The sequence below is a fragment of the Amblyomma americanum genome, chromosome 5 (genome assembly GCF_052857255.1).
Source record: "Amblyomma americanum isolate KBUSLIRL-KWMA chromosome 5, ASM5285725v1, whole genome shotgun sequence".
NCBI lineage: Eukaryota > Metazoa > Arthropoda > Arachnida > Ixodida > Ixodidae > Amblyomma > Amblyomma americanum.
The window spans coordinates 202,901,913-202,922,713 of NC_135501.1; the positions used below are offsets into that span (position 1 = coordinate 202,901,913).

Below are 20,801 nucleotides of genomic sequence, written 5' to 3' on the forward strand. Positions count from 1 at the left end.
CCGCGTCCCGTACAATATGGACTCCCGCGCAGACGGGTCTCGAGGACAACGTAGCGGCCGACGCTGGTGCCCGCGCGCTCATTCTGCGGACATTACCCTCGCCTCCCCCCGATGCCGACTCCGGCACTAATCCGGCGTTTACCTTCAAGGAAATCATCCAATATTACCAATTCGGCCATGCAATCTTTCTTAAGCCCTGCAAGGGTCTCACGAAGGCGGAGCAACGCTTACTCTTTCGCCTTTATACTAAAACACTGCTGTGCCCGGCAGTCATCAAACTTTTCGACCCTGCGTGCACAGGGCGAGTGCCCGCACTGTAGGGAAAAGTCATCGGAGATCTCCCACATGGTGTGGGCATGCCAATCAACCCCGCATCTTCCCCCTATCCCCAGCCCTACCCGGGAGATCTGGAAGGCGGCCCTGCTCGGCTGCTGTGACCTGGCGAGCCAAAAGGCCCTGTTCGGGCGCGCCCGAGCACCAGCTACCGCCAATGGGCGGTTGTAATGAGCAGCCCACCAAGAGTTTGTAAGCAACAGCCGGGGCTTCGAAACAGCGCTTGAATGGATGCCGGTTACATTTCAGACGGATTCTTTATGTCACATAGATGCTGACTCAAAGAATTACGAGAATCGATGCATAGGAACGGGAGTTATTCAATGAAGCAATTTCAGAACACAGGCAAACAAAATGCTGCCCTCAACTCGATTTTAGTCCAGCTTCGGATTCCCATTTCACTCTCCCAAGGACGCCCTTTAGTGTGACCAATCATAACAGCCTATCTTTGCACGTGGCGGAAGTTTGCACTCCATGTTTGCCTGTTCTCTGTAGCTCGTTCATGCCAAGGCTGGAAGCCCCGTTTGCACGGTTAGAACAACCATGTGCACGCCCAGCTGAGTCAGCGATGCTTCATCGTCACGTCGGCGGCGCAGAATGGAACACTGAGCAGTGACGTTCCCTTGCTTATGGATCCGAACTCGAGCGCGAGATACTGTGACTGTGTGACAGCCTGCGCAAGATATCAGACACATTTAGCATAGCGTGTACCGATACTGCTTTCCACCAACCATCGCCCGTCGCTCCTATCGCGCTGGTTGGTCACGGCGAGCAAGGAGCGCGCGCAGTTGACAGAAACGTAGCGCCATCTGGCGCCGCCGCACGGTGATCCTCCACAAGCTGACGATTCGCACTCACTGCTAAATGTGAAACGTACGCATCTTTCCTTGGCACCGCAACGAACGCTTATAGAGTTCAATGGCTCGATCCCATTGATTCCGCAAAGCCGCTCTCAGATACATACAGAGTAGCCATAAGTGTTGAGTGCTAGGTCGTAGGATGTTTACAGAGGCGCAAAGTACTTCAATGCAAAAAGTAGCCAGAGCCTCTGGTGGTGTTTTGGTTTACTAGCTTTACAGCTGTTTTATCTAGGGCAAACAAATTGGTTTTGTTAATGCAGTATAAAACACAAAGACTTGACAAAACGTATCTCAAGTTATTAACAGAATTTGCGGTATATATACTCTGTCCAATCATCAAGCTCCCACTAAGTGATGTCATATGCTCTGCTAAACACCGCCACTGTATGGTGACACCGTCAGCGCCACGAATTTGTTTTTTCGAGCTAATTAAAATATTAAAAACCACAGTATACGTGGTACGACCGATGCTCATAGCTACACTATAACTTATTCTATGCAACCAACAGGCAAAACAAAGCACTGAAAATGTGTTTCGGGCCCCCCTTAAGGACCGCTCCACTCGCTCCCTGTATACATTTTGAAATAAAGTTTCAGTCAGTCAATCAGCCTGCTCGTCTCGCACTCCGAAGGCCCTGGTTCGATCCCCCAGCTCGACCAATTTCTACTCTGTTTCACATCAAGCTGCACGTGAGCTCCATAAACTTCTATAACGAGGACCCTCTCCACACGTAACGTGCGCATCCGCCTCGCGGGGATCCCTGGACGCGGGCGATGACTACGGGAACCAGAGTCTCCTTTCTTCCTACGCTTGCATACCACGCCGTTACCGAAGACCCTACTGATGAGTCCAACAACTTGGCTGTCCTAATGTGCAGACTAGAGCGTGCCAAACAGAGGAGCCGTGCACGACTTATGGCTGTCACACCACCGTGTTACCTTGATGCCTCAGCTGCTCTCACATCGCATGAGCAGATCATCATTAATAAGATCATCGCCGATGCCGCCTACACGCCCAACATCATAAGTAAATGGTCTACCAGCCCTCGCTGTAATGAACGGGGTAATACTGACGTTGTGAAGTGCCCGTACTGTGGCTGTATGTGTCGTGCTGGCCTGTACCACCTAGTTTGGCATTGTTCAGAGTTCCGCAAGGGACGCGACCACCTCGTCTCCAAGCATGGTTTTCAAACCGATGATGAGGAATTTCATGCATTGGCCGGAGCCGGAGCGAACGGCATCTGGGAAAATATTGGAAAATATGCTAAGTGGCCTCTACAAAGCAGTGTAAAGCGTGGCTAGACCTCCCATGTCGTCTCCTCATGCATCAATAGACCCCTACTTTTCCGTTCCTTAAACAACCCCATTCCCGAATTAATGGCCTTGAGCTTCCCTATCTGAAGAAATAGTTCATCAATTCACTCTACTAGGTTTTATTTATTAATGCTTCTGGGATTTTTCGCTCACGGCCAACGCCGCCGACGACAGGGGCTTTTCTGCGACATGGAGCCCTTAACGCTGTCGGGTTAAAATTGCGCAAACACTGCAAGAACACAGAAACACACTGCCAACGTAAAACTGGACGACTAGAGCGCCAGAAAAGACAAGCAGCCACTGTGCAAGCACTACAAGAGCAGAAAAAGTCTTGTAGCACAAAACTAAACAACTAGAAAACAAGAAGCACAAGCAGCTGCTATGTTTCACGCGTTGCCTAATCAATTTGGCAGCTATGGCACCTCCATGCTATTGTGCGAGGAACATTTATTATTGATGTTTCATTCGGTTAATACGTGATTCCACTTGGAATGGAATATCGTTTTCCGTTTACGCTTGTTTGCACCTGTACCTAGATGGCAGCCTTAATTGAAATGCATGAGCCTACCCCTTCCAGAAATGTTCTATAGACAGTCTACAGAGTCTATAGACTTCATTTAGCCTTCCTATAGATATTTATTTTTGTCTATACAGTGCCTGTAGAGAAAAGTCTACTAAAAAAGTACAGCCATAAATCTATTGATTGTCTATAGCATTTGTATAGCCTATCGACTGCTCTCTAGAGTTTGTCGACACGGAGTCCATAGACCTTATAGACAGAAGTCTATGGAAATTCTTGTAATTTGAGGCTTCGTACGAAGCCTCAAATTATGCAAAGTGACATTTGCTTTGAAGAGCCCAACACACCTTTTGAGATGGAATTGTTCGTGAACTCTCCCAGCCGCCCCAGGGTTGCCGCCGTGAACAACGGTGCATTGCGCCGGAGGATTCGCATCATTTGCCGCACTGCACCAAAAAAAGAGCAAATGAGGAAAGGCATAAGGTCCACGCAACCAATCACAAGCCACTGGGCACCACAGGCATCTGAAGTTCATTAATCATAAACCATGGCCCCTACGTTTACATTAATAATTCTAATAACATCAGTTGAAATCATGTGTTCGACCACTACAACAATACACTATGAAAGGTGAAAATAACGAATGCTATGCACTTTCATTTACACACAGCGAAGGCGAACACGGATAAGAGTCGAGAGAGGAAGAACTTATGCACTAAACGAAGATGACTAAATTTTGAATTGAATTGATTTGATCACAAAGCGCTGCGTGGCATCCCCCTTATTGTCCGTGTTCGTCTTCGCGCTGTGTAAATGAAAGCATGAAACACCAAGCTGGACCAGCAACTGGTCTTAAGCGAATGCTGCTTACTTTCCTCAAACTTAGCTTATCTTCAAACACAACTACTGAATAGTTTTCTCATCAGAAATATTGACCTACTTATTCACAACTTCTGGGTAACTTCCAAATGCATTCAGTTCCCCTTTTATCCTTCTAGCCTTTACCTTCTCATGACGAGGATCTGTGGTACACTACTTCCCGTAGTTAGGTGCCTTTGCTTCTTAACTCTTCCAGTACATCGTTGGCTATGATATCTCAAACTGTTTTATTTTTTAACTGATGAATATCGATTTTGTTTTCTTTACTAATTTTAGTCCCATTGATCTAGTTTGAGTTATTTCCTGCAAAACTAGTAATCCATACTACTAAGCTAGTAAAACAAGTCGCCTAAAACCAATGGCTGTGCTCAGGGGGGGGGGAGAGCAATAATGATTTAAATTATGCGACTCCATAGGAGACCGTCGAGCCGTATCCGGGCGTAGTGTCGCTTTCACACTCTGAGACAGCAGTTTCCATAGCCAGAGATCATGGGCCCCCCGTTTATCGCACAAGAGTGGTACTGACTGCGTTCTTATCTGCGTGATATTTCGGACCTGACTGGTAGTAGCAACATGCGCCAGCCATCGGCAGGGAGTTGAAATATCAGCCATCAAATGCAAGGGCGTCTATGGAAGCAGTTTACACTATGGATGCAATAGCAGGGGTGTCTATGAGAGCGGCTTTGCTGACGCTTCGTAACAGGTAATCATTGATAAAGTGTCCACCTTGGGGGTGATTTTTACACTCTTGACCCTCCCTGACATCCTAAGCGTCTCATTCATCGGCTGCGAATCCCAGTGCACTGCAACGTTTACTCAAAAACTGTGGCCCTCGCCTCATCATCCTGCGAACCATCTCTCATGTTCACGACACCCGCTTCAGACCTACTGGGGTAATTTGATCACGTGTCGCATTCAGCAGCCAAATTGGCTTCTTTTTCCGTCAAAGTAATTGGAAGGCCGAGATAGATTTTTTTTTGCTTCGTCTTTCAGATGATCAAACATTATCGCAAATAAATTCACGCAATATAAGTTTGCCATGCAATGGTCAGCAAAGGCCTATACGTACCAATTTGCTCGGTTCGCACAATGCGAGCGGCAAAGGCAGAAACGTTTCGGATGTTCGGCTCGTAGAGCTTGACCTTTTCGGCGTAGGAACGTGCCTGCCTCAGCTGGCCGCCAAGCTTCATGAAGTTGTCTTCCATCCGTCTCTCGTCGTCTCGGTTGACTGCTATCTGCGTAAATGCGTCGGAACACCAGCAAGTTGCATATTTCCATCTCAAAAATATGCACTGGCTTAACTCGGATAACCATGGATTGAGCCAAAAGCAAGGACGCTTGCTAAGCATTGTGGGGACCTGCCCTGCAGCCCCCTGAGTTTGCTTTCCCGCGAGGCACCGTGCAGCAGCAGTCGTACCTCGAGGCTGATTGGATTCCCTTGTCAGTTACATTAACTGGCAAGAGAGGGCGCCAGCGTCGCTGCGCGGGAGACTGCTGAAGCCTGCCCGCGGGAGATGGGCTCTCTTGGGCCGGGATAATCACCCTGGGCGGACGCGTCGCTCGGGTCTCCGCTCTTCGCCGACGGGGCGAAGAAGCGACGGGGAGACAGGCTCCCGTACTCGTCCCGTCCGGCCTGCGGAGTTTATATCCCTTGCCCTAGCGCGGGCGAACATTCGCTCGGAACCTTGCTGGTGAGTCGGACGTCCTTGATTCATTAGCGTACCTTGTTGCTAGCTGGCGTTATTGTTTCTGTAGCAATAAATGCCTGTTTGTGTCAGCCAATGTGTCGTTCCTTTGTTCCCCCAGAGCAAGGCCCGCCGTGGTCGGCGAGCGCTCGGTAGCGTACGCGATCACGGGGTGGGGTCCGGGCGGCTTTGAACCGTGTCAGCCGCGATTGAGTGGGGAGAAAGTACTATCTCCCCATGTCAACCCCACATCTGGCGCCCAACGTGGGGCCTGCTCTTGGAACATTGGACGACTGTCGGTTCGGTTCGAGGAACGCTCTTTGTCCGGACTTGACAAGTGCTAGGCCTAGAGTGAATTTTGATCGCTAGGACCTGCGGCATGCTTTCTTGAGTGCGAGGTGTATTGCGCTGCAGCATGTTTGAACTTTTCGACATGCTCAGCACATTTTTTTTCCCTGGAGTTTCCTCGTGAGAATGACTTGGCCCGCATCGAGGGAGTTCGAGGCCTAGCGCCCGCGGAGTCGCCGAGCCCGAAGCGAGTGAGTACGGAAGCCGCGTGGGTGGTCCGAGTTTCTGTATATATTTTCTCTACTATCTCTTTTTCGACTCTGGGAGTCGCGGCTCCGGGAGCCGGGTGGCCTGGGGCCACGGGTGCCGCTACGAGCTCGCTGGTATTGCAGCTCGGCACCGGGCGCTCCGACACCGTCCGATACGGTGGGCGCCGACCGCTCAGAAGCTGCTTTGTGCAGTGAGCGGGGTAGGACCACCCCACAAAGCTGATGTCTCCTCGCGGCTGGGCGCACAAAACCCGTTTCGGGTCTTTCTTGTGGTCACGGTCGTTGTCGGAGTGGTCGTTAGGCCTGAGGCTTTTCGGAGCTGCCTGCACCACATTAAAAGAGACATGACCACCGGACCGTGACGTTGAGAGGGGGCGCACTTTGCTGCCCGTCCGTTTTTTTTGTAACCTCGCACGAACTGAGCAGTCTCGTTCAACTCAAGAAAGGGCTTTGTTCACTCGAACTTTGCGTTCGCACAGCCGCCGACACGTTTTGCTAGCGAGTTAGGCATTGTGCCACGAGGCCCTTGCGGATGCCGTTTCCCCTCCCGTGACCTACGTTAAAGGCACGCCGAGAGCGTTTCGACAATTTTGCAGATCCGGTGGAGCCACCCAGGCTTGCTGACCGGTGCACATCGTCTCGCTGCCACCTGCTGCGACGGAGCGGCCTGTATCCTGTTCGCCGCATCCATCCGGGGCAGCTGTGGCGAGACCAGTCAGCAGTCACCCTCGGCTGCTGCTGCCCTGGCGACTACTGCAGGATCCTGGCCTGCAGTTTTCCCACCGGCCTTCGATTCGCGGGCCTGCGGACACGGTAGTCCGCGGGCCATACGAGTCATCCCAGCGGAGACCTTCACGCCGCCTTCGGAATACCGCGGAAGTCTGCGTGGACGCTGTCGGCGTGACCTCCGCTGCAAGACGTGCCTCAAAGACATGAAGACCAGGAGACTCCTCCATAGCATGTACTTTCAGGCGCGTGGGTCTATTTAAGGTTGGGGGGATGTGGGGACCTGCCCTGCAGCCCCCTGAGTTTGCTTTCCCGCGAGGCACCGTGCAGCGGCAATCTCACCTCGAGGCTGAGCGGATTCCCTTGTCAGTTACATTAACTGGCAAGAGAGGGCGCCAGCGTCGCTGCGCGGGAGACTGCTGAAGCCTGCCCGCGGGAGATGGGCTCTCTTGGGCCGGGATAATCACCCTGGGCGGACGCGTCGCTCGGGTCTCCGCTCTTCGCCGACGGGGCGAAGAAGCGACGGGGAGACAGGCTCCCGTACTCGTCCCGTCCGGCCTGCGGAGTTTATATCCCTTGCCCTAGCGCGGGCGAACATTCGCTCGGAACCTTGCTGGTGAGTCGGACGTCCTTGATTCATTAGCGTACCTTGTTGCTAGCTGGCGTTATTGTTTCTGTAGCAATAAATGCCTGTTTGTGTCAGCCAATGTGTCGTTCCTTTGTTCCCCCAGAGCAAGGCCCGCCGTGGTCGGCGAGCGCTCGGTAGCGTGCGCGATCACGGGGTGGGGTCCGGGCGGCTTTGAACCGTGTCAGCCGCGATTGAGTGGGGAGAAAGTACTTATCTCCCCATGTCAACCCCACAGCATCTGAGACTCGGCCATAGCAGCTCGCCTACACGATCGCGACAGCCGTTTCATATATATATCCACACGACCACGTGGCTATAGCGTTAATGAGTTCATACCCATATAGGTGGAATTGGTAATTCTCAGCATTAGATTCATATTTCCCTGGGAGTCCCAGTACCACTTTTTGAGCAATGGTACAGCTGTTAAGGAAATACGCCACTGCCGTGCGATGGCAGTTGCTGCCACCGGTGTTTCTTGTACGGCACAAGTTACTCTTTTCGAGCAACAAAATTAGGTCGAGACTGGTGATCGAACGTGGGATTATCGGCTCTCCGATACAACCAGCCTACCAAGTCACACATCTGGAATATCGGTGAAATGTTTAGGGAAATCTCCGAAGATGGAGTGAATTTGTAATAAGGAAGTAATTACTCATTGGCATCCACCCGAAAGCAGCCCCGGACCAGGACGAATTTTTCTTCAAATACGAAGTTTCTTAGAAATATGTATAGCTTTTCTTTGTAGCCGTATGGCTGCGTTCGGGTGGATGCCAATGAGTAATTACTCGCTTATTACAAATTCACTCCATCTTCGGGTATTCCCTTAAACGTTTGACTGCACTGTTCCCAGTTCGAATTATTGATCAATTCGCTCTCGCCCTGCCATAAGCTTGCCGTTCCGGTTAGCTCAGTTCGTAGAGCCACTGCGCCACTGCTCCGCTTACGGCGGTCCCGGGTTCGAACCCCGCACCGGGATGAATGTTTCTTGAACTGCGAAGCTTCTTAAAAAGCTGCATAGCTTTCCTATGTAGCAGTTTCGCTGCTTCGGGTGTATGCCACTGAGTAATTAGTCCTTTATTACTTGCAGGATATTGCAAAATACGGCTATGAACAAACTGAAGAGACTGGCCTGCAATTAGAAACGTGGTCGAAAGACTCTCTACAGACTCCTTAGACTATTCTCTGTTTATAGATATATTTCTGTCTATTCATAGACTAAAGAATGTTTAAAGACAAAAAACTGAAAGCGTTTGGCCATGAATCTACGGATTGTCTATAGGAATTGTCAGGCCTATAGACTGTTCTCTAGGGTTTGTCTATAGAGAGTCTATAGACCATACACAGAATCTTTTTGTAAGAGTGGATTTCAGATGCGTACCATAATATCGCTTTTAAATCTGTCCAGCGCTCGCGCTGAGCATTCAAGACTGGCATAGAAAAATTAATAGGCCGCGTATTTGGCGATAAATAGGAGAAGGCTACCAGCGTCAAGAGGAGGAATCTGCGGATATATTGAATTTTATGGTGTAATCTTCATTACCAGCGTTAAGTAACATAAAAAACTCTGCTCTAACACGTGTAAGGCAGATGCAAAAACAGATAAAGTAGATAACGTTAAGAGAGGTATATGGCGAACAAACACAGACGGCAACTGTGCTGCAAGACTACGACGTAAGTGCTTTAGCTATTCCTACCAAAGCCGTGCTGAAAACGGTCAGCGAAGGCATGAAAGACGTCGTGAATACTGAATCTGCTGGTAACAAGAGAGTATATCTGCTAGTAACATGAGCACAATGCCATCTTAAACTTTGAAAGTTGTGCACCTATCATTTCCTTTATGCCCTCTCTTGTGTTTTCGCAAAGCAGGCGCACACATAATGCACAGCAGTATCTTCATCTTCAAAACAGTAAGTCGGTGAAACTCATGTCTGGCTATGTCTTTGCTGAAAGTCCGTTTGAGCAAGGTCAAGTAGCGCGATAAATGTTTACCTTTAATTTATCAGGAAAGACGAGCGATGTCAAGTCCAATTTCAGTAAGAGTAGGGACATCGCGCCTAAGTGACCATTGTTCACACTTTTATCATCGCGTTCATTCGCCTGTCGAATCTTTCATCGAGAGTAAGCGAGGCCGGTGGAGTTCCGGACATGGCGGCGTCTTCCCACTACCGCGCGAGAACACATGCCGGTCGTCGGAATGCAAGCCTGGGTGAAGGGTGGCAGGCCGCCAATAGACGGGCATCAGGATACTGATAAGTCAAGCGATCGCCTCGTACAGGAAGGTTGGAAGCAAAGCCAGGCACCCACCGCACACCTCAGGGGCTTATCACGGGAGATAGTTTCTATAGATGGCCTGGACTTACCAAGATCCACGCACAAAGTTCTCATTACGTCGCCTTCCCCTTTTTTCAACTTATGCCTCATGGCGCGCTTTTCAAATAAAAAAAAAGTATACAAGTTCTAAAAAAGTACGCAAGATCTAAACCACCACGCTTCGCGAATGCGCAGACGTGAATTCTCAGTAACCTTGGCCTGATACCAATTATTTCCTCCGGCTTTTGGTGGCAGACCTTACACAAATAGTCTACGGACAGTCTATAACTTTCTTACAGACTCTATGGCCTTCTAATAGATACTTCTTTGTCTATTCAGAGTCTAAAGGCTGTGCATAGACAATATCTACTAAAAGTGTATTGCCATAAATCTATAGATTGTCCACATACTATCTAAAGGATTTGTATTGTCTATAGACTGTTCTATAGGGCTTGTTTATATTAAGTCGATAGAATTTATAGATAGAAGTTTAAGGGCAAGTGTACACAGCCTAAAGAAATTTTTGCAGGGTAGCGCTTCGAGAAGTGTGGCAGCCACGAGCTCGCGTGTTACCTTTCGTATTCAACAATACTGTACAAGGCGCACAAAGTTTGCTGCAGCCAGCACGACCACAGTGCCACTGCGTGTGCATGAAGCAGCACTAATTCCATGAAGTAACGGCATCCCGCACCTAGGCTTGCCGCCCGTGCAGTCCACATAGACTTACAAATTTCTAAAGAGAAAATTAGTCGAATCGGCCATTGTTCCGATCCAGTTGTTCACTATCCCTGTCGTGTCCGCACTGCTGATTTCTTTTTTTTTCCTTCCAATACCGACTTCATTGAACGGAGCAAACTCCCCGAGTATCGACCGCCCACCTGTACTTTCTCAATAGAGTTACGAAGCTTCGAATAACCATGCGGGCATGACCGAGCGCGAGTTTCTGAACGTTAGCACAAAAATGCCCCATCTAAGGCCGTGGCCTTAAAAAATAAACTGCGCATTTCGCAGCTCCGCTCTGTTTTGAGCATACTCTCGACTGAAGTTTTCTTACTAATTATTTAGTGGCCACTATAGAACTGACATAACTATTATCATATCTCTCTTCTGGATACGCTGCTCGTCAAAGGCATAATCTAATTACCTAGATTTTTCTTTGCGTAACAACTTTTCATTCTTCCCCAGCACAATGCTCTCAGAAACAATGACGTATTTGCACTAAAGTTAAATAATTTTATCAAGTTTAAGACGACACTATCTATATATTATTTGCTAGTTTGCTTCTTTTCTGTAACCGCGATTGTGATGATTTAACTTTTTATTTATTTTTTGTTGTTGAGCCCAACTGCGACTTGTTTGTTTATTGTGCTTTCTATTGTATAACCAGTGCTTAGTGAATTTTTTTCTTTACAAGCCATTCTTCCAAATCATGCTTGCATCACCCTGTTATAATAGCCGTGCGGTGATAGCAGTATAAACAGATAAATAAATAAGTATATAAATTATAGGTCTCCAGTTTTTATCTGAGTACTGTGCGTAGCGTCACAGTCGGCTAATTTTCAGGCTGAGGACAAATTCCAAGGTCCTAGTTCCTGGCATAAAACAAGATGGGAGTTCCAAAAGTGGCACAATTAAACAAATGCGTTGTAAGTTCTCAACGTGTCATACTTCCAAAACCGGATGGCGGGGCCGGCCTTCCATCCAATTCACTTTAAATGACACGAAGGTGTGGAGACCGTACACCAGGGAGAGCTTCGTCATCTGGTCCCAGACCTTGAAATTCTGGTCAGTGCGCATAGTTGAGAAGTCGAGGTTGAGCCCCCGCAAAAATGACTTCAGCGATGCTACCTGCACTCGAGAGGAAAAAAAAAACGGCAGTGGCCCTTTAACTTGGCTAACCCTGGAATTCAGGGAAAAGAAAGCATGCTTGCTAAACATCTAAGGCTCGTCCATGGCAGCTCCGCTACACGCTCGCGACAGCCGTTCTTTATATACCAACACGACCACATGGCTATGACGTGTATCACACTGTATTACGACACCCCCACCGGATGTAATCACGTGGCTTCACATCACCCCATCGGATGTTTTTAAGGTCAAAGGGCAACACAAAGGTCACCCAATGTCAAAGATCAGAGCTCAACTCAAGGTCAGAGGTTCAAGGTCACCTAAAGGTAATGGGTCAAAGTCAGGGGTCAGTGCTTCGACACCATAACTGTACCACATATGGTCATACATGGCTAACGTGGTTGGGCTGAAGGTCGTCGAAGGTCTTTTTCCGGCCTTCGAGACGACTGCTTTACTTAGCGCAGTGAAGCTTTTGTCTTTAGAAAATGAACTAAAATGGCGGTTACCAAAGTGTAATAGGACATTAAGCGACAGCTGTTAACGTAATTATATTTCAAAACATATTGAAGTCCACAATACAAGAGCGAATTCATATCTCTTTAGGTATAGAGAGGTAACTTTCGTTTTCAACATCTACTCGTTCCTCGACCGGCGCTTCTGCCCAGTTCACCGCTCCCCCTTAACTCCTCCCACTTGCCTCCGGGTGGTTCCCGTAGTAAACACCTTCCGGTTACACACTCCTACGATCTTGTCAAAGCTTCATACTGGTTCCCATGGCAACCACCTGCTGGCTATGCGGACTACCAGAACTACACCAACCCATAGCTCCCATACATCAACCCATAAAAACGAGTGAGGGAAGCCCCTCCCCGTTTCCAGGGAAGAGGAACGAGAGGGAATTAGGGCTTTACCGTTTTAACTTTCACGTTTCACCTCAATCGAAATGAGTCCGTCGCTGTAGGGTCCGAACCCGGGTGCTCCGGCTCAGTAGAAGAAGGATGTAACAGCCGTATAGGATTTAAATTCCAAACCGCGAGGATTTTTCACGCAGTCGTGAAGTGCCTGTACACGCGCCCAGCAGTACACGCCATTGGAAGGCGCCAATATCACGTGACTGAAGGAGCGGTGAGCCGAAGAAAATAATAATAATAATAATTCGTTTTTGGGGAAAGGAAATGGCGCAGTATCTGTCTCATATATCGTTGGACACCTGAACCGCGCCGTAAGGGGATGCGTAAAGGTGGGAGTTAAAGAAGAAAGGAAGAAATAGGGGCCGTAGTGGAGGGCTCCGGAATAATTTCGACCAGCTGGGGATCTTTAACGTGCACTGACATTGCACAGCACACGGGCGCCTTAGCGTTTTTCCTCCATAAAAACGCAGCCGCCGCGGTCGGGTTCGAACCCGGAAAATCCGGATCAGTAGTCGCGATCCGAAAAAGCGGCGAGCAGTTTAGTGCAGGAGGAAAGGATAGTTCCTTTCAGCTGGGAGAGTTGAAACAAGTGTATGACATGGCTTTTAAATTCAAAAACAGATTATTTGTGGATCTGCTGAACTGCATGTGGAACTCAACTCGTTGCTAAATATGCAGCTGGTGTGCACATAAGCAGCTGTACTGTGCTAAACTTGTTAGCGAAATTAAGCATGCGATAGGATCGGCGGTCGCGATGCCTGGGCAGTTGGCAGTGTTGCTTGTTTGAGTTGGCTGGCTTTTGCGTTCTTGCTAACCCCTATATATATATATATATATATATATATATATATATATATATATATATATATATATATATATATATATATATTGTAGGGGTGTGTTTATTCGGTGAACCCAGATGATTCCAGCCGCTCAGGGGAGACTCGCAGCGAAGCGTCAGGCGTGGCGAAAAAGCAAGGCAGCGAACAACTTCTTCGTCCTTGAGAGCGGCAGCACGCGACGCATGTCAGTGGTTATATCGATGAAGATTACCACACTACAGTTTCCCCCCGGGCAGAGAAGGAGCCATCCTGGCGACTCATGGTGCGGAAAGGACAGACGGATCGTAGTAGGGCTTGATTCGGTCCACATGAACTATTTCGCGTCCACGGCGACGCAAGTCCGCAGATGGCGTAACGGGCTCAACTACGTAGTTCACAGGAGATGTTTTTTGAAGCACTCGGTATGGACCGTGATACCGAGCAAGAAGCTTCTTTGACAGGCCGGCGGTTGTGGCAGGAACCCAGAGCCACACCAGGGAGTGGGGCGCATATGAAGGCGCCTCACCAGTGTCACGATGGTGTTTTTGTTGCCATTGATTTTCCTTTGTGAGCGAACGAGCGAGCTGACGGCATTCTTCTGCATACTGGGCGGCGTCCGAGAGTGGCGTCGATTCAGAAACATCAGGGCGGTAGGGAAAAAGCGCGTCCATTGTGCAGGTTGGCTCGCGCCCGTAAAGAAGAAAAAAGGGAGAGAATCCAGTGGTGGTCTGTATCGCAGTGTTGTACGCGTAGGTTACGAAGGGAAGAACGTGGTCCCAGTTGGAATGAGCGTCGTTGACGTACATGGCCAGCATGTCACTCAGAGTACGGTTGAAGCGTTCTGTCAGGCCATTCGTCTGAGGGTGGTAAGAAGTAGCGGTGCGATGAATGATGCGACATTCTTTCAGTAGGGCCTCGAGAGCGTCGCACAAGAAAACGCGTCCGCGGTCACTGAGCAGTTCCTTCGGAGTCCCGTGGCGAAGAATCAAGTTATTGAGAATGAACAAAGCAACGTCTCTTGCAGAGGCAGAGGGTAACGGTGATGTTTCAGTGTAGCGAGTCAGATGGTCTACTGCCACAATAATCCACCGGTTTCCAGCAGGAGTAGTCGGAAGAGGGCCATAGAGATCTATGCCAACGCGGTCAAACGGACGAGCAGGGCAGGGTAACGGCTGCAACGAAACAGAGGACTTCTGAGGAGTTTTTCGGCGTTGACAAGATTCGCAAGCGCGCACGAAATGTCTTACGAAGCGGTACATTCCACGCCAGTAAAATCGCAGACGTAGGCGTGTGTAGGTTTTCAATACGCCACCGTGAGCACATTGTGGGTCACCATGGTACGCAGCACAAATGTCGGCGCGGAGATGACGCGGGATGACTAGAAGCCACTTCCGTCCATCAAGCAAATAATTGCGGCGATAGAGAAGACCGTCACGAATGGAGAAGTGGTGTGCTTGGCGGACGAGCGCTTTGGAGGAATGACCGGGAGTAGGACTTGAGAGAAAATTCAAAAGTGCATTGATCCAGGGGTCATTCCGCTGCTCGGTAGCCATGTCGATAGTTGTAAGAGTCGACATATCGTAGGCACAGACGTGGTCAGACGAATTATCTCTAGGCAATGGCGAGCGGGAAAGAGCATCCGCGTCCGTATGCTTCAGCCCTGATCGATAAATGACATGAATGTCAAACTCCTGGAGACGAAGAGCCCAGCGAGCAAGGCGACCGGATGGGTCTTTCAGAGAGGCAAGCCAGCACAAAGCGTGGTGATCGGTCACAACGTAAAACGGTCGACCATACACATAAGGACGAAATTTTCCGATAGCCCAAATAATGGCCAAACATTCCCTTTCTGTGACTGAATAATTAGATTCTGCCTTTGTCAATGTTCGGCTGGCGTATGCCACAACATACTCGCTGTAACCAGGCTTACGTTGGGTAAGGACGGCACCAAGCCCAATACCGCTGGCATCAGTGTGGATCTCCGTAGGCGCAGCCGGATCAAAGTGGCGTAGAATGGGCGGCGAAACCAAAAGGCGGCGTAAAGTGTCAAAGGCTTTATCGCAGGCTGGAGTCCAGGCGGAAAGGTCGGAGCTGCCGGCAAGGAGCTGGGTCAGAGGAGCGATGATAGAGGCGAAGTTCAAGATGAAACGTCGAAAGTAGGAGCAGAGGCCGATAAAGCTCCGAAGCTGCTTCAGGGAGGTTGGCTTCGGGAACTCTGCAACTGCGCGAAGTTTGGTGGGGTCGGGAAGAATGCCGTCCTTAGAAACTACGTGGCCTAAAATTGTGAGTTTTCGAGCGGCAAAGTGGCACTTCTTCAAATTCAACTGAAGCCCAGCGCCGGCGAGACACGTGAGGACATCCTTTAGGCGGAGAAGGTGAGAAGAAAAGTCGGCAGAAAAAACTACGATGTCGTCCAGATAACAAAGACAGGTCTGCCACTTGAGTCCACGAAGAACAGTGTCCATCAGGCGCTCGAAAGTAGCCGGGGCATTGCAGAGGCCAAAGGGCATAACGTTGAACTCGTATAATCCATCCGGTGTTATAAAGGCAGTTTTCGAGCGGTCATTATCAGCCATCGGTACCTGCCAGTAGCCGGAGCGCAAATCCAAAGAGGAGAAATACTCGGCTCCCTGTAAACAGTCCAAGGCGTCGTCGATTCGCGGCAAAGGATAGACATCTTTGCGCGTGATTTTGTTAAGCCTACGGTAATCGACGCAAAACCGGATGGAACCATCTTTCTTGGTGACCAAAACAACCGGAGAAGCCCATGGACTGTTAGATGGCTGTATGACGCCCCGGCGAAGCATGTCGTCCACGTTGTCAGCAATGACTTGGCGCTCAGAGGCCGACACGCGATAAGGACGCTGTCGTAAAGGTGCGTTTGTACCAGTGTCGATTGCGTGCGTAACGACAGACGTGCGACCCAGAGCAGTGTGAGGAAGGTCGAAGGCAGAAGTGAAGTTCTGTAGAAGAGCAGCGAGTTGATCGCGTTGTGCGGGTGGGAGATCTGCGTCAATAGCTTGTTGAAGAACATCGGGTGGCGTCGAAGCGGTCGCTGTATCGCAAGAGCTGAGCACATTAACGTCTAATGAAGTAGGCGTTGCAGGAAGAGTATTTACAAGCGCGGGATCAAGTTCTTCAATACGACCGAGACACTCGCCGCGTAGCAGGACGGACGGGCACGAAAATGGGTTTGAGACGTACATTGCACTAAGGCCATCTTCGATCTTGAGGACCGCAAATGGAAGCAGGAGGCAGGGATGGCGTGAAGCGGCGTCGGAAGGTGTGAAGAAGACAGTCGAACTAATAACGCTTTCACAGGAGAGTGGAACGAGGGCAGCAGAAAATGGAGGAATGTCTGTGTCACTGGCGACGAGGAGTTTTGCAGGCCGGGTAGGGACGTCACACAAGACGGTATCACAAAGAGGTAAAAAGGAAACTTCCGCGCGGGCGCAGTCAATAACGGCATGATGAGTGGAAAGGAAATCGTAGCCCAGGATGATGTCGTGTGAGCAGCGAGACAGTACAATAAACTCGATGGTGTATAAGACGTCTTCGATGAGAACACGGGCCGTGCACGCCGCTGAGGGATGAATGCGCTGTGATGAGGCGGTGCGAAGCGAAAAGTCGGAAAGTGCGGTGGTCACCTTACGAAGACGACGGCAAAGAGCTTCACTGATGACTGATACGGCAGCGCCCGTGTCGACTAGAGCGAGTACTGCGACGCCGTCGACAAACACTTGAATTACGTTAGTGGGAGAACACCGAGGACTTGAAGAGTTCGAACCAAGCGCAGTTCTTGCCCCGGGAACTGCGACTGTTAGTTTCCCTCAACGGTGCCGGTAGAACGTCGGAGTGGGGACGGGGAACGGCGACGAGGGGAAGGTGATCGGCGAGCTGTGTACGTTTGATTGTCACGAGATACAAATTCGGAACTGGGCGGATTTCTCGGCGAGGGCTGGTCTGTATTGTAGGAGTAGTTCCATAGTTCAGGTCGAGAAGGTGGAAGGCGTTGGCGGCAAAGGCGTGCGACATGGCCCGGCAGCCCGCAAGAGTAGCAGATTGGTCGGTTGTCCGCGGTACGCCAAGGGTTCGTAGGGCGTTGGCGTACCCTTGGAATAGGGACATGGAATGCAGACCCAGGCAAAGGCGAAGGAAGGTTGGAAGGAGCGGCCTGGTAGGAAAGAGATGCTGATGGCATGAGCGGCCTGGCCGCAACTTGGGCGTAAGTCAGTGGTGCCGTTACTTGCGCTGGCACGGGGCTGGGCGGCAGCACAGGGCTGGGCGGGAGCATGGAGCTGGGAGGAAGAACGTCAGCGATGTGATCTTGAACGGCACGCCGTATGGTAGGGGCCAAAGACGGAGCCATGTCAGGAACAAGGCGGCCACTATCCTGTAACTGAGGGACCAGCGATAGCTGGCGGGCGACCTCTTCTCGAACGAAGGCTTTGATTTGCTGAAGTAAAGGGCTGTCCTCTGATGGGGTAGAACCGCCCAGCGCAAGTGTAGAGATGGCGTCGTCTCTAACACCGGACCGCCGGGTAGAAGCGCGCTTCTTACGAAGCACGTCGTAGCTCTGGCAAAGCTTGATCACGTCACTCACCGTGGCAGGATTTTTTTACCCAGAGCATTTGGCACGCGTCGTCAGAGATGCCTTTCATGATGTTCTCGATCTTATCCGCTTCAGTCATTAGCGGATCGACACGCTTGCATAGGTCCACGATGTCCTCTATATAACTAGTGAACGACTCATCGACTTGCTGAGTGCGCTCACGCAAGCGTTGTTCTGCCCGGAGCTTGCGAACTGCAGGGCGGCCGAACACTTCTGCAAAATTCTTTTTAAATGCAGACCAAGATGGCAGGTCTGCCTCATGGTTGCGAAACCAGAGGTTCGCCACGTCAGTCAGATAAAAGATTACATTGCTTAGCTTGATAGCGTCGTCCCATCTGTTGTAGCTACTGACGCGCTCATATGCCGCCAACCAATCGTCGACGTCCTGGTCGGCTGTGCCACTGAAGAAGCACGGATCACGCTGCCGTAGAGCTCCAGAACACAGCACGGTGGTTGGGAGGGGCGACGATGTCGTGGCAGTGTCATCCGGCATGCTGGAAGCAGAGGGTAACGTGCGGCTTCTTAGTTCCAGGGTGGACGGGAACGTACCCAGCAGCACCTGCACCAATTGTAGGGGTGTGTTTATTCGGTGAACCCAGATGATTCCAGCCGCTCAGGGGAGACTCGCAGCGAAGCGTCAGGCGTGGCGAAAAAGCAAGGCAGCGAACAACTTCTTCGTCCTTGAGAGCGGCAGCACGCGACGCATGTCAGTGGTTATATCGATGAAGATTACCACACTACAATATATATATATAAAGCCAGAAACGCAAGCAAGCATCACTGCCAACTGCCCACCAGACATCGCGACCGCCGATCCTATCGCATGCTGAATTTCGCTAACAATATATTTATAGTTCAATATGATATATTATGATATGATATATAACAATATGATATATTTCGTTAATGTTAGCATACGTGAAAAATTTTATTCCCAAAGAAAAGCATAATTATATCCTACGGACATGGTTTTGGTATATACTTCTGGATTACATTCTCGTTCACCATGTATATTTGTCATTGTACTGCCGCATTGCTTTATTGCACCTGCCCACCGCGGAGCCTCAAGTGGTTAGAGTGTTCGGCTGCAGAGCCCGAAGACGCCGGCTGGTTTCCGACAGCGGTGGTTGTGCATCGATGGAGACGTGTGCTGTGCGATGTCAGTGCATGTTAAAGATCCCCAAATGGTCGAAATTATTCCGGAGCCCTCCACTACGGCGTCCCTTATTCAACATATAGAGACGTTAAATCCCATCTACACCGTACCCGTCTCTGGACCTTGTCGCTTAGTATAAAGCAGTAACCGCATGAGGCGAAAATTCGCGGCGACACGCCGCGCGATGGCATCGCGCGATGGGCAGAGGGCCGCCGAAGCACTGTCGCTCATCGCGTAGCCCGGGTTCTGGGTTTGCAAAAAATTTCGCCCATCGCCCGAAAGGGCCGTGCGAGACTAGCCAATGACAGTAGGCCTTGCGGGTGAGTAACTTCCGATCCGTCTTACGCGCGAAAGTCGATTTTTTTTTTCAGCGGGCATTCCGCGGAGCAACAGCCGACGCATCCCTCACCATGGCAGCTATGCAAGAATTTAATCAAATGCTCATTAATGAAGTTCAAAAGTAAAGGGTGTTGTGGGTATGTCCTACACGCACTATAAGTCGCAAGAGCGCAGGAATGTCGCCTAGCGCCTCATCGCAGCGTCCCTCGGGCGCACTTTTCTGCGTCACGTGACTTTGTGTAGTCGACTAAAAATAAAATTATTACCTAAATATATTTTTAATTTTTTGATTGTGTTTTATCTTGTATGAAGCCTTAAGAGCGTTGTTATACGCGTTAATTAACTCAAAATGACTGAACGCTGAAGCTGCCACGATCGAGCAACACTGAAAACGCGCCGCTCCGACGCCGAGTCCCGTCGCTTCGTGCGGTTTGCGCCAGCGGCAGCGATGGGCGACGGCGGCGTCATCGCGCGACGTCTCGCGAAGGAGTATCGCCTCATTCGGTTACCGCTTAAATAATAGCCCAACTGCTGAATGTATGTTGACCATCATTGGTCTTAAGTCTTAGTTCTCCTTCGGCATATCTGTGCCTAATCCCAGTACCGCAGAAAGTACAATGATATTCTCGCAACAGAAAATCAAGTGCTCCGTTTTTCAGCTCAATCAAGGCTGCGAGCACATCGTAGGAGAGATGATGTTAACACTACCAAAACACACATTACACAAATGTGTGGGGCAATAGGGCGCTAAACATCGCGTATTCCAAATTTTACGAAGCGAAAGTTCAAAGCTACGAATAGTCCTACTGTCGCCTTAAAGAAAGTTGTAATAACTAAGAGTTCTCAAAGAAATTTTAAATTCACCTAAACAAGATTTTGTGATATCGTTTCGTTTAATGTCGCGCCAGGTCTTGTTCGTAATTTATGCTTTCGAAACGTTTGCGTCAAACTGTGCTAAGACGCGACCATACATCAATAAAAAAAAATTGGCTATACTAAACACAACGTGAGCAGACACAGCAAGTGCACAATTTTTGCCGCAAGGCTTAGAAAGTTTAGTAAGCTGGGGAGAACTAAAAGCATCATAGCTGCACCATGGTCAGGTAATAAGCAAACAGCCTGACCAGAGAGGTCTAATAATCAGTGCGACATCTCGCGGGTCTTCAGCAGCTCTAAAAAAGTTGGGGACCTTAACCATACTCTTAGCGAAAATTCGATACACTTTAGGTAGCCTGTTATGATGCTTAGAGTGTCTAAAGTTAGTAGTAAGATTTTTCCGCAAGAACTCCAGGAGCAATCGGT

At 49.7% G+C, this 20,801-nt stretch overlaps 1 protein-coding gene across 1 annotated transcript in view; it reads right to left on the reverse strand.

The window, feature by feature from the left end:
* The window catches only part of LOC144133457 (neprilysin-3-like), a 44,035-nt gene that overhangs the window by 22,318 nt on the left and 916 nt on the right, over window positions 1-20,801 (reverse strand). The window contains exons 2-4 of the mRNA XM_077666555.1: window positions 11,481-11,660; window positions 4,976-5,141; window positions 3,375-3,473 (exon numbers count right to left, since the gene is read on the reverse strand). Coding sequence (XP_077522681.1) covers window positions 3,375-3,473; window positions 4,976-5,141; window positions 11,481-11,660 — 445 coding nt within the window. The remainder of the gene's footprint in view (window positions 1-3,374; window positions 3,474-4,975; window positions 5,142-11,480; window positions 11,661-20,801) is intronic.